Source organism: Necator americanus, chromosome X (genome assembly GCF_031761385.1).
Source record: "Necator americanus strain Aroian chromosome X, whole genome shotgun sequence".
Classification (NCBI taxonomy): Eukaryota; Metazoa; Nematoda; class Chromadorea; order Rhabditida; family Ancylostomatidae; genus Necator; species Necator americanus.
Window position 1 is genome coordinate 16,918,795 of NC_087376.1, and position 18,452 is coordinate 16,937,246.

At 43.3% G+C, this 18,452-nt stretch overlaps 5 protein-coding genes across 7 annotated transcripts in view; 2 read left to right on the forward strand and 3 right to left on the reverse strand.

The window, feature by feature from the left end:
- The window catches only part of RB195_023644 (uncharacterized protein), a gene marked incomplete at both ends in the record, with an annotated part of 29,538 nt that extends 29,375 nt beyond the window's left edge, over window positions 1-163 (forward strand). Inside the window, one exon of the mRNA XM_064211152.1 lies at window positions 45-163. Within this exon, the coding sequence (XP_064067035.1) occupies window positions 45-163 (119 nt within the window). The remainder of the gene's footprint in view (window positions 1-44) is intronic.
- A 1,170-nt stretch (window positions 164-1,333) lies between these two features.
- Window positions 1,334-2,146, reverse strand: RB195_023645 (uncharacterized protein; the record flags this gene model as incomplete). The annotated part of the gene is made up of 1 exon (XM_064211155.1): window positions 1,334-2,146. The coding sequence occupies one exon, from the start codon at window positions 2,144-2,146 to the stop codon at window positions 1,334-1,336; it is 813 nt and encodes a 270-aa protein (XP_064067036.1).
- A 76-nt stretch (window positions 2,147-2,222) lies between these two features.
- RB195_023646 (uncharacterized protein) lies at window positions 2,223-3,296 on the reverse strand (the record flags this gene model as incomplete). Of its 2 annotated transcripts, XM_064211157.1 has the most annotated exons (3): window positions 2,223-2,605; window positions 2,673-3,106; window positions 3,151-3,296. In XM_064211157.1, 3 exons carry the CDS (start codon window positions 3,294-3,296, stop codon window positions 2,223-2,225), a joined length of 963 nt encoding a protein of 320 aa, XP_064067037.1. The 2 variants fall into 2 exon arrangements, with proteins under 2 accessions (XP_064067037.1, XP_064067038.1); XM_064211156.1 differs by lacking the exon at window positions 3,151-3,296 and having other exon boundaries at window positions 2,581-2,973.
- Window positions 3,297-3,478: 182 nt separating this feature from the next.
- RB195_023647 (uncharacterized protein) lies at window positions 3,479-18,421 on the forward strand (the record flags this gene model as incomplete). 2 transcript variants are annotated; one of them, XM_064211158.1, is made up of 8 exons in its annotated part: window positions 3,479-3,515; window positions 5,976-6,087; window positions 9,865-9,938; window positions 13,007-13,135; window positions 13,193-13,294; window positions 13,359-13,420; window positions 17,836-17,896; window positions 18,360-18,421. In XM_064211158.1, the coding sequence occupies 8 exons, from the start codon at window positions 3,479-3,481 to the stop codon at window positions 18,419-18,421; spliced, it is 639 nt and encodes a 212-aa protein (XP_064067039.1). The 2 variants fall into 2 exon arrangements, with proteins under 2 accessions (XP_064067039.1, XP_064067041.1); XM_064211159.1 differs by lacking the exon at window positions 3,479-3,515 and adding an exon at window positions 4,493-4,600 and having other exon boundaries at window positions 5,966-6,087.
- RB195_023648 (uncharacterized protein) lies at window positions 3,816-4,253 on the reverse strand (the record flags this gene model as incomplete). Its single annotated transcript, XM_064211160.1, has 1 exon — window positions 3,816-4,253. The coding sequence occupies one exon, from the start codon at window positions 4,251-4,253 to the stop codon at window positions 3,816-3,818; it is 438 nt and encodes a 145-aa protein (XP_064067040.1).
- Window positions 18,422-18,452: the final 31 nt, after the last annotated feature.

An 18,452-nucleotide genomic window follows, 5' to 3' on the forward strand; every position in this document is an offset into this window, starting at 1 on the left:
TTCGAGGGCTTCCATTTTTGTCATTGACGCTGTAGATTTTTTAGACATCTTCGGGTTGCAGGCGGTGAGATTTCGCGGCTTTGTACACGAGACAGTCACCGTCGTGGATGCCGAGGCTCTTTTAGATATTATCGTAGTGGGAGGGCTTTGCGACGGTAACTAATTTTTTTGTTTACTTTTTCGTCTTCCCGTTATCTTGACAACATTCCAGTGTCTTATTTTAGAAGAAGGCGTTGTGAAGACGCATCGTCTTTCGTCTTTACTTCCTCCGTCCGTAGCTAAATCTATTTCCTTATTTTCAATGGTAAGGCCGTGTTGCACCGAGTACAGAGCGGGGCGCTTCGACCATCTTACGAATTGCGAGCTACTAGGGGTTATACGTTCGTGGCGGGTGGTAGTTGGATCAGTGGGATGACTTGGGGTTCTTCCCGCTTTAGTCGCCACCTTTTGACCCAAACAGGCCCGCATCGTTCATCAAGGTTGTGTTTTGGATGTGCGATTGTGTGGACAAGTGCAAAATCCTGTGCTGACTTACGCGCCGGTGACGAGCTTTTGATCGTCTTCTTTCAGCACGACCGTTACTTTACATCCTATCCCGGCCGTTGTAAAAGCTGCCGTTTTCGCTTTTGAAACTTCGTGTTGACGAGTTTGCTCGAATCAGCGAACTTCATAATGCACTTCCCATCTTTGTTGTCTGCTCCGTTGGCCAAAACCACCACAACATTAATGATCGTCCATGATTCCTTCGACATATCTGTTCAGATCACTTTTGACTATAACCGAGTCTTCCGGTTACATTTCCTCACTTCTCTCTTCGAGCAGCCCTCAAGTACCGCCGTTTATTTGATTTGACCAGATCGTTCGAGTAGCGTGCGCTTAGTGAAGTCGTCATTTATCTGCTTTCATAAGACAATTGCTGAAGCGCTCTACTATCGCGATCACATTCGTGAAACACTGAGAGACAATTTTGCCTACTCTGCTACTGATGTTTTGATACTATTATAGATGACTTTAAAATACTTAATGTACTTAGTGTTTTTAGCCTTGCTACTATACCATCTTTTTTTCGGCATCGCACAGAAGTCAAGTACAGATGTCAACGTCGTTCGAGTGCGGCTACTAGCTCGTACGAGTGTATCGTGCCTTAGTTTGATATTGCGACTTCGTGTTGGCAACGCTGTGGGACTATAGAACACGCTCAGTTTTCTCCCGATGCCGCCCTATTTGAAACATCGGTAGTCACGCATATTTTTCACTCTTTAAGGCCTACGGGTGCTTTCCAGCGGACGTCCTAGCCTTTACTTACTTACTTAGATACTTAGATGGCCCGTCTTCACTGGACGTGCGGGCCCCACCATCTCTTCCACTCGTTTCGTTCCCTCGCCATTGTTATCCAAGATGTTCTCGAGTTTCGTGAGTGACGTTGTCGAGGTTCTGGAGCCGTATCCAGCTGAGCTCTCAGCCGGTCCATCCGTGCAGCGAACACGTCACCCCATCTCGGTGGCGGTCTCCCTCGGGGGCGTTTAGCGTCCCTTGGGATCCACTCTAGCGTTCTTTTAGTCCATCTATCGTCGATTCTTCTCATGATGTGACCGGCCCATCTATGTTTTGCTTTCGATACATATTCCGCTGGGTCGCGAAGACGGGACATTCCTCTCAAGTCGGAGCTACGAAGACCGGCTTGGTGTTGTGTGCGCCGGTTAAACTTCAGGAGACATCTCTCAAGGGCTCTGTGGGTGGTAAGTAGCTTCCTAGACGTGGCCGCGGTGTCTGCCCACGTCTCCGCTGCGTAACAGAGCGCTGGAAGGACTGTCGAGTCGAACAGATGGGCACGAAGATCTTGGTCCGTCAGTTGGTCCGTAGCTTCCCTGACGGCTGCGAATGCTGCCCATGCTGCTCTCATTCTTCTACTTAGTTCTTCCTTCAAGTCGTTCTCCATGTTCATAGAACGTCTGAGGTATACGTCTGACGGAGTTTCCACGATTTGGGAGCCTTCAAGTTGTACTCCTCCGTCCTCGCAGTGCGCGTTCTTCATGAACTGTGACTTCTTTCTGTTTATTCGTAGTCCTATTCTCTTCCCTGCTTCGTTCAATTCGTTGAGCATCGTTTCTGCTTCATTGGTACCTCGAAAAGGGAACGATGTCATCCGCGAAACGAAGGTTCGAGAGAAATCTTCCATCAACACGTATGCCCCTTTGTTCCCAGGAAAGTGATTTCATTATCTATTGCAATGCAGTTGTGAACAGCTTCGGCGATATAGTATCGCCTTGTTGTACCCCCTTTCCAATGGATATGGTGAGAGGGCGGTGGAAAAGCTGTATCCTAGTCGTACATCGATCGTAGCAATTGGCTAATGTCCTCACATACGAAGCGTCCAAACCTTGATCTACCAGCGCTGACAGTATTGCATTCGTTTCTACGCTGTCGAAGACTTTCTCATAGTCGACGAAGGTTAGGACAAGAGACTGGCGGTATTCCCGGCAGACCTCCACGACCCTCGACACGGTCTGGATGTGGTCCAAGCAGCTGAACCCCTGGCGGAATCCAGCTTGTTCTTGAGGCTGGGCTTCATCCAGCGTCCTAGATATGGGCGTGAGGATGAATACTGAATACTTTGTATAACACGCTCAGCAAGCATGTCGGACAGTAGTTCCGAAGTTCCTCTCGGTCACCTTTCTTATGGATAAGAACCGTTCGCAAGGTCTTCCACTGGTCTGGGATCCTTTCTTTCTGAAGGTAGGATGTCATGTGCGCTGCTAAGATTACATGGAGCGGATGGCCAGCAGCCCAAAGAAAGTCTGGTGATATAAAATCAAGTCCGGGGGCTGTGCCAGGTTTCATGCTCTTGATAGCGACTCGTACACCCGAAGGGAGAATCCGTGGTGGAGCTTCATCAGTGGGGATGATCGGGCTTGACACAGGAGTTGGTGAACTGAAAAGGTTTGAGTAGAACTTCTCCGTAATGATTTCCATCTCACGACGAGAAGACGTGCGAGTCCCGTCTTCGCTCAGCAAGGCTACTAGCCGAATATTATATTCGCGGAGATCCTTGCGGCACTTCTTTAGACTCGTTCTTCTTTGTGCTGCTTCCAGAATCTTCTTCTGCCTGTATTTCAAAAGATCCTTCTGCAGCTAGTGTTTGCTACTAACTGCGCTATGTGCGATGCATTCGGATCAAGCCTCAAAACCCTTCTTCTTTCCAACAATTCTTTGGTGGTCTTCGAAATTCGATCCAAGTTTGTCGTGCGCGGCTTCGAGGCACGCTCAGCACAGGCTCGTAATCCTCTGACCAGCATCTCGCAGTCCACGTTTGGGTCCTCCTCGATGTGCCAGTCACCTTAGGACAAGGAGTTCTCGAGTACGCAATCGTCGTATACTTCTTTTCTCCTTCTTTGTCGAATGGAGATGTTCTTTTCCATCGTGTGGCTAAGTCGTATTACCGCACGAAGGAGACGATGATCAGAACCACTACAAAAGGATGGTACTACTGAGACGTCAAGTAGACACCACCTCCGGTTGGTGAGTATGTGGTCGATCTCCGCACGAGTCGCGCCATTGGGCGATTCCCATGTCCACCGACGATGATCTTTTTTCATGAAAAGAGAGTTCCCATGAAAGATGCGAGCAGCGGACAGCAGCCCGGCGAGACCAATACCGTTTTATTCCGATCCCCTAGTCCAAATCTTCTAATCCTGTATTCCTCTGTGGCCTTTCCTAGTTTTGCGTTGAAGTCTCCGACAACGAATTTGTAGAAGGATTTCTCGTTACGGATTACTTCTTTTAGCTCATCCTAAAACGCGTCCAATTCGGATTCTTCAGCTGCTGATGTTGGTAAGTAGCAGTTGGTGATACTGATGGGTTTTTTGGCGCAGAGGGCGGAGGCGAAGAATGGCCAGACGAGGTGACAGGATCTCGTGAGAATCGACGAGATGGACGACAGATGGGTGCACAACAAAACCAACACCGCCTACATTTTGCGACGGAATCTTCTCTCCACGAATGACGAGTGTACCGTCATTCATCTGTCGCACGTCGCTCCTGCACTTGGTCCCCTGCAGAGCAGTCACGTGAAATTTGATACGCTCTGCAGCTCCGAGAAAGGCATGCAGGTCGGCGTCTGTGGAAACTGTTCTCGCGTTGTAAGTACACGGTCTGAGACAGTCTCCATGGCGAGTCGTGCGTGTGTCGCCTTGGTCCAGAATCAATGACGTCCTGAGCAACCTGAGATTTGATCGCCTCTCACCGGTCGCCATACCGTCCGACGTCTGAGACGGCAGGGTCAGTGTGCAGGGTACTGAGGCAGTGTATGCTGGAGTGACAAAACGACTTTTCCCCAAACTAAGCAGCCATGCCACGGCGAGCTTAGCTTTCACCAGAGGTCGTCGGCCAACCTATATTTCTCATGGAGCCACCTTGCGACATTTTGCCAAGACAGTGGTGAATCTGAGCAGTGGTTTACTCTCATCTAGGCTTCCGATTCCAAGAAGTCGGAATGTCGGATGTGTCGAACTCCTCAGCTTGGAAGACCCTGCCGGAGGACGAACCTCCGCTTTGCATTGCAGTTAGACGCCCAGAGTGGCCTCCACGCCACTATGATGAGGTAAACCGTTGTTGAGGGTCATAGCCTTGACCTTTACTTATTTTTATTTTGTCAACCGTACAGATGTAGCAGGGACCTGACGCTAATTTCGGTTTCCATTATCCACTCCCAAGGTGAAGGTCTTAGCTCTGACCAGGAATCGATGTTGGGAGTCACTCTCCAGTTCAATACTCGGATCACATTGTGGACGTTTGGAGCTTATTTGCTACAAACGACTCGAAACCGCTTCCCTTGCACTTCAAAGTCACGTGATTGCATTCCTTTAGCCGGAGCGAGGGGTGATCCACGTGTATTATGTCATTCCTCGTACATCACGAATATGTAATTTGTCTCCTGAGTCCACCTACGTTTCAGGACTGGCGTGAAGCCGTTTTTCCTTTACAGTTAGCTTCTATTTGCAAATTGGGGACCAGTCAGGTGGCCTCATGTCTAACCGGTTCTGATTCGTCTAGTGAGGGAGATCTGTGACGCTATGAACTTCTTTGTTGTTCTTGTCTTTTCTATAGTATAGTATTTGCTGATGTATGGAACCAACCTTATCTTACGCTACTGGGGAAGTTCATGTGAATTTGCTGATGTTCCTGCTCATTGTATGACGGAACGGAGCGGTTATTTGATTACGAACCAAAAGTTCACCTTGGTGACTCCATCCTTTTTTGCGATGGTTGTAAGAGTAGAAAGGTATAAGAAACCGAGTATGGGTTATCATCAGAGCTTCCCTTCCTCTGCATCTTTTACTAGTCCTAGTTAAAGAATCGCTTCAAATGAAACGAATAACTGACTCTCAATGTCCCACTTATATGCCTTAGGGAACGTACGCAAACACGCAGAAGAGGATGAGAAAGATAATCCTGGGATTCTTTTTCACCTCTTTATTTGCTGGAAGAAAGTAAATGGTATAGAAGAGATGACAGCACTAGTTTCCCAAATGTTTCTCTGAGAATCATCTGGGGAATCCGGCTTCATATTCTTCAGCAGCTGTTCTATCCATGCAACGAACGAAGTGTCGGGTGTAAAAACATTCATTCGAACTTGTTTATTTTAGTTGCACTAGCAGCAAACATTACAAGGTGGTCACCAGTCGGTCTTGGCCGTTTTGGTTTCCGCTTTTTAGGAAAATATCTTTTCTACGAAAATGTTTTGTCTCTTAAAAACATTCTAGATAGGAAATCGAACACTTGGAGCAGCCAAATGAAAAAGAAATGTTTGACTTTCGCAGTTCACTCAAAATTCTGAACTCTAAATGTTTGCAAGTTGCTGTCACAATTACTATTTGCCGCAGATATCGGTGTTCACAATAATGATTGGTCGTGTCTTCTGCGTATTTCTGTAATTGTTTATATAGTCTTCTCAACGTTTAACCAGGTTGTCGCAGGTTCGTTCATTCACGCTGCTCATGGCGATGTACTTGGTAAAGAATCATGGGGTTCGCCAAAAAAGATTGATGACATCTACCTAAATCATCCTGTAGTTGGCGATCCAATAGAGTAAGTTCTTTCCTGTTGTGCTTTCGATGTTCCATTCTTCTTTGTGACTTTTTTGAATCAACTTCTTTATAGACATCTATAATTTTTGTGTTTCTAATTATACGGTGTTGCTTAAGTGTACATTTGTTCCTGTTGAATTCTGCGTAGGTTACCGCAAAGGAGAAAACTTTATTCTTGAATATTGTAGGAGAATTCCCAAAAGAAATCTGTCGTTTGATGTGCTCTTCAGTACCTAGTCACCAAGTGGTCTCCAACCCAACTTGTGGAGGCTAAAGGTTAGAAGGCGCGACTAAGCAATTAATGTAGCAGAAACCGAAATAAAGGGCATTGGGTCACGTTGCTGATCTATCCCAGTGGGCACACGGCGTCCGAAATCGTTGATTGGTGCATAAAAAATGCGACAAAAGTACTCTAGCTAGGTGAACGGTAAAGTGGCTCCTGTTGACTTTTCTGCCTCCGTGATATCATATATCCAGTGGATATGCCCAGGAAGACGTAAACGTGACTCGATGAAGACATACTGCAGTCGTTCATTGGGACAAGACTTAGATACCCTTCTGGCTGTGGAGACGCAGAGAACCATTCAGTTTTATGGAAGTATGAAAAGAAGACTAGTAAGAGTTGTCGAAATTATTGAATCAGCTCAAAAGCAGTGTAATTAAATATATGACATTTTGTGTGGTGGCCTGTTGAGAGAAAGAGCTAGCCAGCTTTTATCCAGATATTACCTTCGGAAAGTTTAGAAATACATATTTTTCTTCTTCCATGAGGTCAGAGATACGGAAGGTCCTCCGTTAAGCACTTATTTGTCCATCTATGCGATCTGCTTTTTATCATTTTTCCGTTCTTAATTATTAATCTGTTTCACAAGTAACAACATTATTCGTAGATTTCACATATACAAATTAAGCAACAAAAAGCTTGGAACTTAAGAATATCGATAATGCTTATTCCCCCTACTCTTGAAGAATGGAATGTTCCCTGCTTTGAACGACAATTTTCATATACGAAACTTGGAGCTATTAGATAGATACATCTTTCCCTTATATTCACGTGAGGATTTCTCTTGCTTCTGGTTCCCTTACAAATTTGGGATCCCTTTACAACGCAGTATTTCTCAACATTTTCATCAGAAGATTTCAGTAGATGTGTCTGATTCTCCGAACCAATTTAGTAGCCGTGGATTATATCTCATAGTCGGTGATGGCGTATAATCAGCATCACGTAGGCAGAGTCGGCTATTTGGGTTGCAACGTCTGCGAATCTCCACAAGATACACTCCATCAGTCGCTCAGTCAGGACATGATCGGAGGTATCCCTGAAAAAATATGGAAGCCTCTTTATCTGCTGCCTACTAGTTAACCAATGTAAATGCGCCAATAATATCCAAATTAATCTCTTATAGTGTAGCAGCTACAGACCACTTAGATCCTCTGAATCCCCCTTGTTCTTTGGATTGATGGTGCACTAATAATACTTCCGCTTGTCCCGATCGTGTACAAGTGTTACCCAATGACTTCTCCGTACGCGAAGGACTCGAAACGCATAAAATACATCTTTAAACGCCTACGTGAAGAAATATGACGTGCTGCTCGGCGGTCTTCCTGTAGTTGATATTGTGTTGGTCCCAGTTGCTCATGCAATGGTTGTTGTTGAAACACATAGTGCTGAAGGAGTGGACTGGAAAGAGGCTTCCGCTGTACAGGACTCACCGCGGTTCTGCTCAGGGCCGGCGGAACAAAACGCTTTCGCGACACTTGACCGCGTTATGCTGAAAGACTTCTTGTAGACCCCATGCGCAGGTTCTGTTACGATGTAGAGGTATCTCTGATAGTTTCTTCTCCTGCTGTGCATCTCTTGTCCGCACACCTTATTTCGAAGGCGACAACGCCGAAACGTTAGCCGCAATAAAGTTTGTTAACAATCTTGAATGTTGCTTAAATTTGACTATCGACATCTTTTTTCACTTTAATTCGCAAATATAGCGGCGTTTCTAATATTTGACCGCTGACATATTATGGAACTTAGAATTTTTCCTTCACTTGCATTCATTCTATCGAACGCGCGTCAAATAACGTTGACTGCATTTTTCTCCTGTCCGGGTTTCCGGAGCACACGTCAATACAGGAAGTCAGACAACGCTGTTCGTTTTGGTCTTGCGCCACTTCCTTGATGCTCTTGTATACCACCCTCGCCATTTGTTTCCTTCAGCGAGTGGATCTGTACGTTCTTCGTGTTGGTTTCCATATATATATATATATATATATATATATATATATATATATATATATATATATATATATATATATATATATATATATATATATATATATATATATATATATATATATATATATATATATATATATATATATATATATATATATATATAGGGAAGCGCAAATCATATACCTGTTAGTCATCATCCCTCAGTACGATGTTACCACAATTCAACTTTTGAATTCCGTTCTCGAGAGTGGCACTAATTACTAATTTTAGTTTAGAATAAATCACCCTGACTGACCACTCTCTTCACGTCGATAAGGGTGTTCTTGAACAACAGTGAAATTTCAGCCCTTAAGTTTCTGTAGGACTTTATTTCTCAACTGCCTTTATGTATCGACTGAGGACGCCATGCTTCTCCAAGGTTTCCGTGAACGCTTCCATCTCAATTGAATCAAAGGCCTTCTTTAAGCAGATAAACGTGAGGCACAGCAGTGTGTTGCTTTCCCATGATACCTCGATAAGTTTCGAAACAATGTTTTTCTAGTAAGTCGTGCTGAATTTCATTCTTGTTGAAGATAACTCATGTGGACCTCCCATCTTATGCATTAACACAGTTTCGCTGGTCTCTCACTGTTTAGCAAATTTGCATTCCGACCGGTAATGTGCAAATAGCTCCAGGTTTTTCGGATTTTACTTTGTCCGGATGCCGTCCGGACAAAGTAAAATCCGAAAATCAGAAGAACCTTTCGCCAGTCCTCCTCACTATCTGTTGAATGGCGGACATTGCAACACTTGCTATTGTTGCGGCGACTCCTTCAGCTGCTCTGCTGTCGTATGTTCCTAAGGATAGTCCTTCTTCAGTGGAGTACGTGATGTTCAGTGATTGACGTCGTTTCGTCTCGAACACTTCGACGACGTCGTACATAAGCTTGCATAATCGGATCTTCAACTGTCACTTCCTACTCAAAGCATATTTGAGTTGTGTGCGGGAACTTACACCTATCGTAATCTTGTGGACATCAGTACAGGCTTTGTTTTAAAGCAACAGATCTTGAGATCTTGCGAAATTGATTGCACTTCCTATATAGCTTCATATAATGCTCCTTTCAGCATTTTACAGCGTTTTGTTGCTTTATTTCTATTATACACGTAAAATAAATATGACTTGTAAATTGTCCGAGTAACAATCAGGCCTCCCTGCATCTTCAAGATACGGGCTTAGTTACAGTAAATGTCTGCGATGCATTTTTCGGGCCGCATTAAGTGTTGGATACCAACATTATGCTAGTCGCAGAAAAAAGCGCTTAGAAAGAAAGAAAGAAAGAAATATAGTAAAACAATCGATGGAAGAGTTTTTAAACCTCCTCTTGGATTCTTCTCTTATGCGATAGATAAATGGTTGTATCTTAATATGATTTTAACATTTGAAAGTAGAAAACAAGCACTTTCTAGGGATCATTATTTTTATCTCCGTACTAATAATGTTTCAAGTTTTTCTTCTTTCTATTTTTTATTCTATTATACTTCAAAAAAGATATCCGCCTATTTTAGCACAATTGTGGATATCCCAGATAGGGTCTCCAATGTTACGGATGTCTGGAAGGCTGGTAGAACATCTTTGCATTGTAGGTTTTTAATTTTTTCCCCCAACACCATCCATTTTCAAAAGTTTCTTGCTCTCTCCAGTTTATATACTTGAAACGCAGGCAATATTCTCAGAAACTATTAGCTATACTTTCGTTGAGAGAGTGATTTTCAAACCACCCTCTGGTGTACCGAACTCACGATCTCAAGACAAGTATCGCTACTACAGCATTTCATGCAAGTACTTATGATTTTTTTAATGTATTTATTAACCTTTCTTGTTAAAAATGCACTTGACTGATTTACTAACTTCTTTACTGCCCAGCTCTGTACGCACTGGTAAAAATAAACTCTTCCTCTGCTCTCCTCTCAGAAAACTAATTGGTATTCAGTGTACTCCCATAACGAACGTAAGTGGTCTTACTGATGAAATATTTTGGATTTTGAATGTTATACTTCATCTTTTGCTCAAGGCTCAAGTTTGTTCCCGCGCATGTATCCATCACTAAGGAAGCAACTTCGGAGAGCGCGGTTAGAAAAAGAATTTCTCATTGAACTTATCGATGTCACTTCATTTTATGCCAACTTCTTTAACAGCGCTACAATCCAGGCCTGTTCGAGCTATATCGGGAAGCTTCAAATCTTCTAGACTTCAAACCGTGTTTTCCATTAGGCAAATTGTAGAGCTCCTGTATGAATGCGATTATTTCAGGCAGGTCAGGGTTTTGGCCACGGGCCAAAGACTAGTTCTCAACCTAGGAATTGCATTTATGTCCAGAGCAGATTAACCCGTCATGGAACACCTTTCCTGTACTGCCGGTACATTGGTGACTGTTGTATTATATGTCTCACTCAAGCCGAGATGGACACTTGTTTCGAGCTTCTAAACCAGCAGTCTACTTGACTTGGATTGATTAGATCACGAAGAAATTGTTGGAAAGAAGGAATTTGAGGCTTGATCCGGATGCTCATTGAGCGGTTAGTAGCAGACACTGGCCCCAAGAAATCTTTTGCAGGAGGATCTTCCCAATTGCAGGCAGAAGAAACTTTTGGAAGCAGCACAAAGAAGAACAAGTTTGAAGAAGTGCCGCAGGGACTTCCGCGAATATATTATTCCGCTCACAGCATTGCTGAGCGAAGACGGGAATAGCGCTTCTTCTCGTCGTGAGATGGAAATAATCACGAAGTGGTTTTACTTCAACCTATTCCGTTCTTCAACTCCTCTGTCAAGCCCGATCATCCCCGCTAGCGATGCACGGATTCCCCCTCTGGAAGTACGAGTAGCGATCAAGAGCATGAAACCTGGGACAGCCGCGTACCTGATTTTATATCAGCAGACCTACTTCAGACTGATGGCCATGTAATTCTAGCGGCGCTCATGACGTCTTCCAATACGTCCAATCTTCGGAAAGAAAGTATCCCAACTTAGTGGAAATCTTCGCGAACCGTTGTTATCCATATGGGTGGCCGAAAGGACCTTCGAAGTTACCGTCCGATATGTTTGCTGAGCGTGTTATACAAAGTATTTACCAAAATACCGCATGTGCAAACCTAGGATGCTGGATGAATCCCAATGTCAACAACAAGTTAGATTCCGTTAGAGTTACATTTGCATTTGACGACATCCAGTCTGTGCCCAAGGTCATAGAGGTTACCCTCTGGCGCTTGTCCTTACTTTCGTCGTTTTTGAGAAAACCTCGGGCAACGTAGAAATGAGAGATATCGTCTGAAGTTTTGAAGCGCACACCACACCAAGCCAGTCTTTGCTGCTCCGACTTAAGAGAAATGTTCCGTCTTCGCCACTCAAAAGAATACATATCCAAAAAAAAAGCATGGATGTGCCAGTCACATTATTAGGTCACATTATGACGATAGATGGACTAAAGGGATGCTGCAATGGATCCAAGGAGATGGTAAACGCTTTCGAGGAAGCTCTCCAAATAGATGGATGTGTTCCCTGCACGGATGGACCAGCTGTGAGCTTAGCTGGATGCGGATCAAAGACCTCTTCAACGCCACTCACGAAACCTGAGAAGATCTTGGATGACAATGGCGAGGGAAAGAAACAAAAGGAAAAGGAACTGGGGCCGTACATCCAGTGAAGAAGGGTCATCAAAATATCCAAGTGAGCACATTGCTGGTAAAATGGAATGAAACGAGTTCCTCGGCCTTATATTGCTGAAGTGGTGCGCTGAGGTGAGTCGAGCCCCCCATGTACCACATTTCTTATTGCGCAGCGGGAATAATTGGCACAATGGATGATTCAAGAAAAAAAAACAACTGACACAATGGATGGTTCGAAAAAAGTCAATTTTATTATTTACTCTAGAAGGTGGACTGAGGGGAAAAAACTTGCGAAGGAATATTCTATATTGTGTCAAACTAGCACAACCAGTGAACCAGTGAGAAAGCAAACGTGCTTGAGAAATATTTAAATATCAAGCCAAAAAAGTCTTCCCGTAGGTTACCTCAAAAGTCTACAGATTGCTGAGAAGTTTTTTGGCATTTGTAAAAAATAAGGTCGGTGCGTGTAAAAAAACATTAGCTGTTACGTCTCCACCGCTCATCTCAAAAATGGAATACTATTAGTAATGTCGGTATCCTGTACATACCGATATCCGCCATCAAATATATTTGCTGTTTTCGTCACATTCCGCAGCCTCTAATTGGTAGATTTACAGCGAGAGCGCGTTAAAAATGAAAAATCGGTCATTGCTGGGACATATCGTACATGTACTACACATATCCGTAATTGTCCGCAAGTGCTATGTTTCACGCTTCGTCTCGTTCCTCATCGCCACTCACTGTTGCACTGTTGCACATCCCCTCTCCCCTCGTTCAACTGTTGTTTTTGAAAGTTTATTGCACACTTATCCCGAAATTCCTTTGTGCGATTCATGGTGGAGACCTTTTCAACCGTCAACGACATCCATAGCTGACTATGCAATGAGAGTATCCGTGGATATTCGCGTCGGAACTAGAGGCAGAGAGACGGGCGCGACGGACAATTTTGAGCTTTATATAGACCGTGTGACGTGGTGACACTCCGCATTTTTCGTTTTCGCCACTAATTTTTATTTTGTGTAATCCAGGATTCCTGTATACTTAGGTGATGCGTCATATCCATTGTCATCGAAGGATGGTTTCAAAGATGACTGGGACAATACCTTTGATACAGCTGCGTTCGGAGGGAGTTTTTCTCCGAGAGAAATCAATGTCCCTGAACTTGCCACAGAACGTTGGTGCCTTTAAATTTTCAGTTTTCTCTTGCTTTTTTAAACGCTTGTTTTTGTAGGGAGGAGGACACTACTTTCAGTCAATTCTATAGAGGGATCGAAACAATTCGCTTCTGTTTCTGCAATATCCCCTAATACTTCAGTTTTTCCGAAGTGGGAAAGTGGGTAAATTCATAATTGTGTAGTTGTATAATATTTGAAAATATTTAATTTTTCCTGATTAAGATCATCGGGAATGCATTCCAGTGCAAACAAGAGATAGAATGGTGGATGCAGCTCCAAGCAATGTAACAAATCTTGTTTTGGAATAATATGTGTAACGTGACGTCAATATCACAAGTTTTTTTTGTTAATGTCTGTTTAAAATGACGAAAGTAGTCAACTCTTAGTCTTGCTAGGAATTGGCTATTCGTAACTTCAATCGCAAAAGGATCATATGTTGAGGGATTGCTGTTGTTGAACTTGGAAATCTACAAGCGGTAATTTCCACAGGCCGCAATTCAAAACAGGGTAACATTGGGTGTCAAGGGGAACTATTAGGGTGTTCGGAAAGTATCTGCCTAAATACGGCAAGATTTCAAAGCAACACAACTTTTTAACAACATTTTATTATTCGACGAAATAATCTCCATCAACATCGACAACTTCCTGCAACGTCTCACAAGATCACGGATTCATTTGACGTAGAACTCCGGCGAGAGTCTCCTCAACTTCATTTGTGATCTTTCTTTTGTTTTCCCTTTTTATTTTGCTCCTTCATATTCTTGTTGCAGATTAACTCTGAATACCTGAAGAGCGTTCTGCACATTTTGATTGTCTCTATGCATTCAAAAAGTAGTTTTGCTGAATTTAAATATTTTTTATTTTTCCTCATCTGTTCTTGAAGATTTTATCTTCTCTGAGTAAGTCTTGTACGTATCCACTAATGACTGGAGCGCTTTTTGTGGAAAACTAGCGTCATGGTGGCCCAAGAAAAGTCGCAGCGGCGGTACGCTGCAGGTAGTGACTTTAGACCGCGCAAGGAACTCACCCATGCAGCTACTAGCTTATTTTCGCCAGCGTCTGGCGAAAATAAGCTAGTAGCTGCATGGGTGAGGCTTTTACAATGCCGGAGAATGCCGTTCGAAGATCTCGAGGTTTTTTTTTCAAATTTGGCCGATGCACCAAAGTGTAGTGGAACGAAGGAAGTACTGGCTTCCTTCTTTTGCACTAAGAATAGTGCGATTGTGCTTCTACCATACTACGCTAATGGTTCAGTAGTATAAATGTTTACTAATAGATGAACGATAACAGGGTGCTCAATAGGAGCCATAAAAGCAAGAAGTAGTGGGTAGTAGTCCAGAAGGTAGCTTCTTAGGCGGTCATCTTGGTAACATTCCGTTAAAAATATAGGCTTTTACAATGCCGGAGAATGTATGCACAGTGGATAAATGTTGGGGAATTGTGCACAAAGAACAATATATATAGAGTTGGGGTCCTGATCTAAACACAGGACTGACCCCAATATTGTCAATTTCGTGATATGCTGCCTCGGCTCAAAACTGCTTTCGTGTTGATGGCCTTTGTCAAAACTGATCAGAAAGATTTCTCATGCAATGAAGAAGCAATGATGTTTTTTTTTTTTTTGAAATGACTATTTTGGACGGGCGTACAAAATGCTTTCCGTGTGCCATCCGCCATTTGAGAACGTTCACTTTTGCGTGCGAATCTTCATTGTGTCATAATCTAGGCCAGAAGTGGCCGAAGATCCGTCAATCCGTCTCAGTAGCTTCCTTCCCGCGCTCGGTCTCCACTGTCATAGTAGACGGTGCTGCTGAAGTCTCCGATCATCAAGATGGGGCGAATAGCAGATAGGTAGCTTGACTTGGTGGGCGATGGGAGTATCCCACAAACACCTGCTTAAAGGCAGCATACTACGAATCTGATCGTGGTGAAGGAATCCACGGGAAAATCTGGAGTTAGGGTTGTAGATTCTTGGACAGACTTGGTTTAGCTCATCCCTCCCTGATCATCATAAGAAACTGGGTGGAGGACGACGTCTTTTTAAGACGATTTCAGTTGCCACGCGCCATCTTTGTGCATGTGCCGCATCTAGGTGTGATCTTCCAAAAGTAAGTTATGTCTTCTCACTAGCCTATTCAAGTGAAACCAATGAATAGGCTGCTGAGGGGATCGGAACGTGTGTTTAGAGGAGCATTCTAACGTACCTCGCAATAAGCAAAGTGGTTCCCACGCCGTTTCTTGCGACGATTAGGGAGGGATGAACGGAACCACATCTGATTGCGCTATCTACAACCCCATCTCTTGCTTTTTCCGGATTCTCTAAACTATGTCAGATCCGTTGCATGCTGCCAATAAATAGTTAGAAACGGTACAGGCTTTAATATATCTTTGTGTATGTATTTCTCCTAGCTGCCGTTGCTCTTCAACATGCAACCCTGGTAACAACATATTTTCGAGTTGGATGGGTTGCCGGTCCACTCTTATTTTTTAAAGGTCTCGATGAGACTCACATCTGCTGTCATTCGTGATGATAACAATGGCAAAATTGAACAGGAAAATCTGCTATTGATCTCGCCCTACTCCAGTTAACGCTTCGAACGATTATGTGCATCCGACTGGTTTTCAAACTGCAGCAGTTGCCCGTCGATTCATCTTATCAAGTAGACGAGTGGACTTCTCATTCGTAGCTCGAGTTTGACGAAAGGAGGTTTGCTTGTTGCGCGCTGTTTCTTCGCTGGTATTTGATTAGCAGGTCCAGGATAAAATGTAACAACATAACACGTACAAGATGTAACAAGAATGTAACAAGATAACACGCACAAGTGAGATCCGTCGATACTTCGTAGGAATCGTGACAGACAACCACTTGTGGAAGTAGACTATGATAGCGTGTCCTATGGGCAAGAGTTTTCGACTCGGTTAGTGGTTTCTCGCTGATCGCAGTGTATGTTGGTTGCTGGATGCAGCTTGAGGACTGATGACGTTAACCGGTTCAGCAAGGTTGTACTGTTTCCCCCAGATTGGGCTGCGATGTATGTCGGCCGCTGGTCGTGTCTGAGTTTGGGACGTGATTGCGCTTGCTGGTTCATTAACATGTTTAATTGAAGTGATCCTTTCAAATTGATAGGGTTGCTTCATTCATAGCAACTCCATTAACGGTATTGAGGGCTGATAAAAATGTGGCCATTTTGTTACTATTCAGTTTCAATAAAGCACTGGCTTTGCTGGGATTCTTGTTCACCCACGATTTTTCGAATTTCTTCTTCCTTGACTTGGATTTGTTTTCGCGATCTTGTTGCAGTTAGCGACGCAGCTTCCTATTCCGACGCATCTCCTGGTTTAAATCCCTAGTGTGAACTGCTTATAAGAATAATACATGGATGTCCTCTCCGCAAATGTAAGAGCGAACTTCTTCGGCATTAGAACCGGATTTTTTCGCAGCGTCCTGCATAAACCTTGTAAAGGAGTTTGCGTCCTAAAGGTTCTTCTTCGTTCGTACTCTAGCATGACACACACCTCAAAAATGTGGGATTTTCTTTTCCAGCCTTCCTCTTCTAGACCCGCTATGTTAATTTTTGGTTGAGATTTTCCTTCTGTTTCGCTACTGTTCAGACTTAAGACAGGTTGACGCCACGTAAGCTGACGACGTCAACAATTTCTCTTGGACGTGGATACATTGATAAACTCCATCTGTTCAGATAAATCGATCAGACGGTCACTGATCACTGTTTCTGATCTGTGCTTCGCTGAATAGTACCGTTTTCTTAGCACCTCTGGTCACTGTTTCTGATTTGTACTTCGCTGAATAGTACCGTTTTCTTAGAACCTCGTTTGTGTTGTTCAAGTCCTTCGCATTTGCGTCAATGCCAAAAATGACCTCTTGCCGGATAGATATCTTGGACATCAACGCATTGAATTCATCATAGAAGGGTGTTGTGTTCAGTGGTTTCCTTAGGTGCGTGGACACTCCCGCTCTAGAGTTCAAATTGCATCTAGACGTTTAGACGTTTGGGCAAACTCTGTTTGTTGTAGTCGTCCCGTAGCTATCTTGCACTCTTGAGTTTTCTTCAACAACATTCGCAACTGTAGACGGTGTAGTCTCCGGTACTGCTAACAGATGTTTTTCCTTTAATGCAACAAGCAACACACGGTGATATTACAAGGCGGTTTATAGAAGTTTAGTTAGTTGTGCACGGCAGTTTGGTTCGCTTATACTATACAATAACCCGTTTGTCACTGTTTCTTCGTTCTGTATAGTTACGAAATCGGTACTGTAAGAGCTGTACACCTCTCAAGTCTTCAGTTAATGAGCCGGATTGTTTCATTTGATGCCTAATTTTTCTAATTCTTTTCTTATCCACCCTTTTTGGTGGTTACAGTCTAAAATCAGTAACGGATTCTCGAAGGTAAAACCAATTTCAGTGTTGTTTAGTGCGCAGGCATAAATCAAACGTTAACGAAACCTCAAACATGAACTGTACTCACGAAATGGTCTAGTGCAGAACACTGCAGAAACGACGTTACTATGATATAATGTTTTTGTGATCAACAAATCACTTAATGCTACTGTGCGAAGAGTTAGCAAGAAAAGTCACTCTTAACTAAAGACGTATATCAATCAAGAAAGTTTTTCATTCATCATTGCAGCAGATTTTGAAGGAAGTTAAAGTAGAAGTAATTAATTTATGTATAGTTACAGACTACTTCTTCGGACGGTATGAGAGAGCATTCTGCAGCAGTTGCCACTTACAAGGAAACAGGTATTTCCCTGAAAACGACTATTTATAGATCATTTGAAGAAATTAGTAGTTGTTTCTATACTGCACGTTCTGTATCCTCCGTTCATCTTTTTTGTTAAAATATTAGTAACTGGCTACGCTAGGCGACGATAAATGGGTCTGGGATATGATCGAGTAAAGACTAGCTACGGTTTCTTAAGGCTGTTGTGGGACGGCAGCTGCTACTCATGAACTTGTAAAGTGATCAGCAATGACTCATAGCCGGGTCGGGCTACCTGGCAAACGATTGATGACTAGATTGGACTCGAATCTCTATTTCTAACCGTGATAGTCGTGATTATCGTGTCTTAAAACCTAGCTGGTAATGTTTTATTGCTTTTAAAAAGGAACCGCGAAAAAATGATATATTTGTCTGAAGTGATTGTCTTGTTCATAAGTAGAGTGTAAGCTAAGACCCTAGTATATAGTTCTCTAATGCGTGTAGAACAGGAGTACACCGAGGCAAATGAAATCGGTAAGATAGATAGGCCGATAGCTGATCAATGATATTCCCATCATCCGTTGAGATCTGACAATG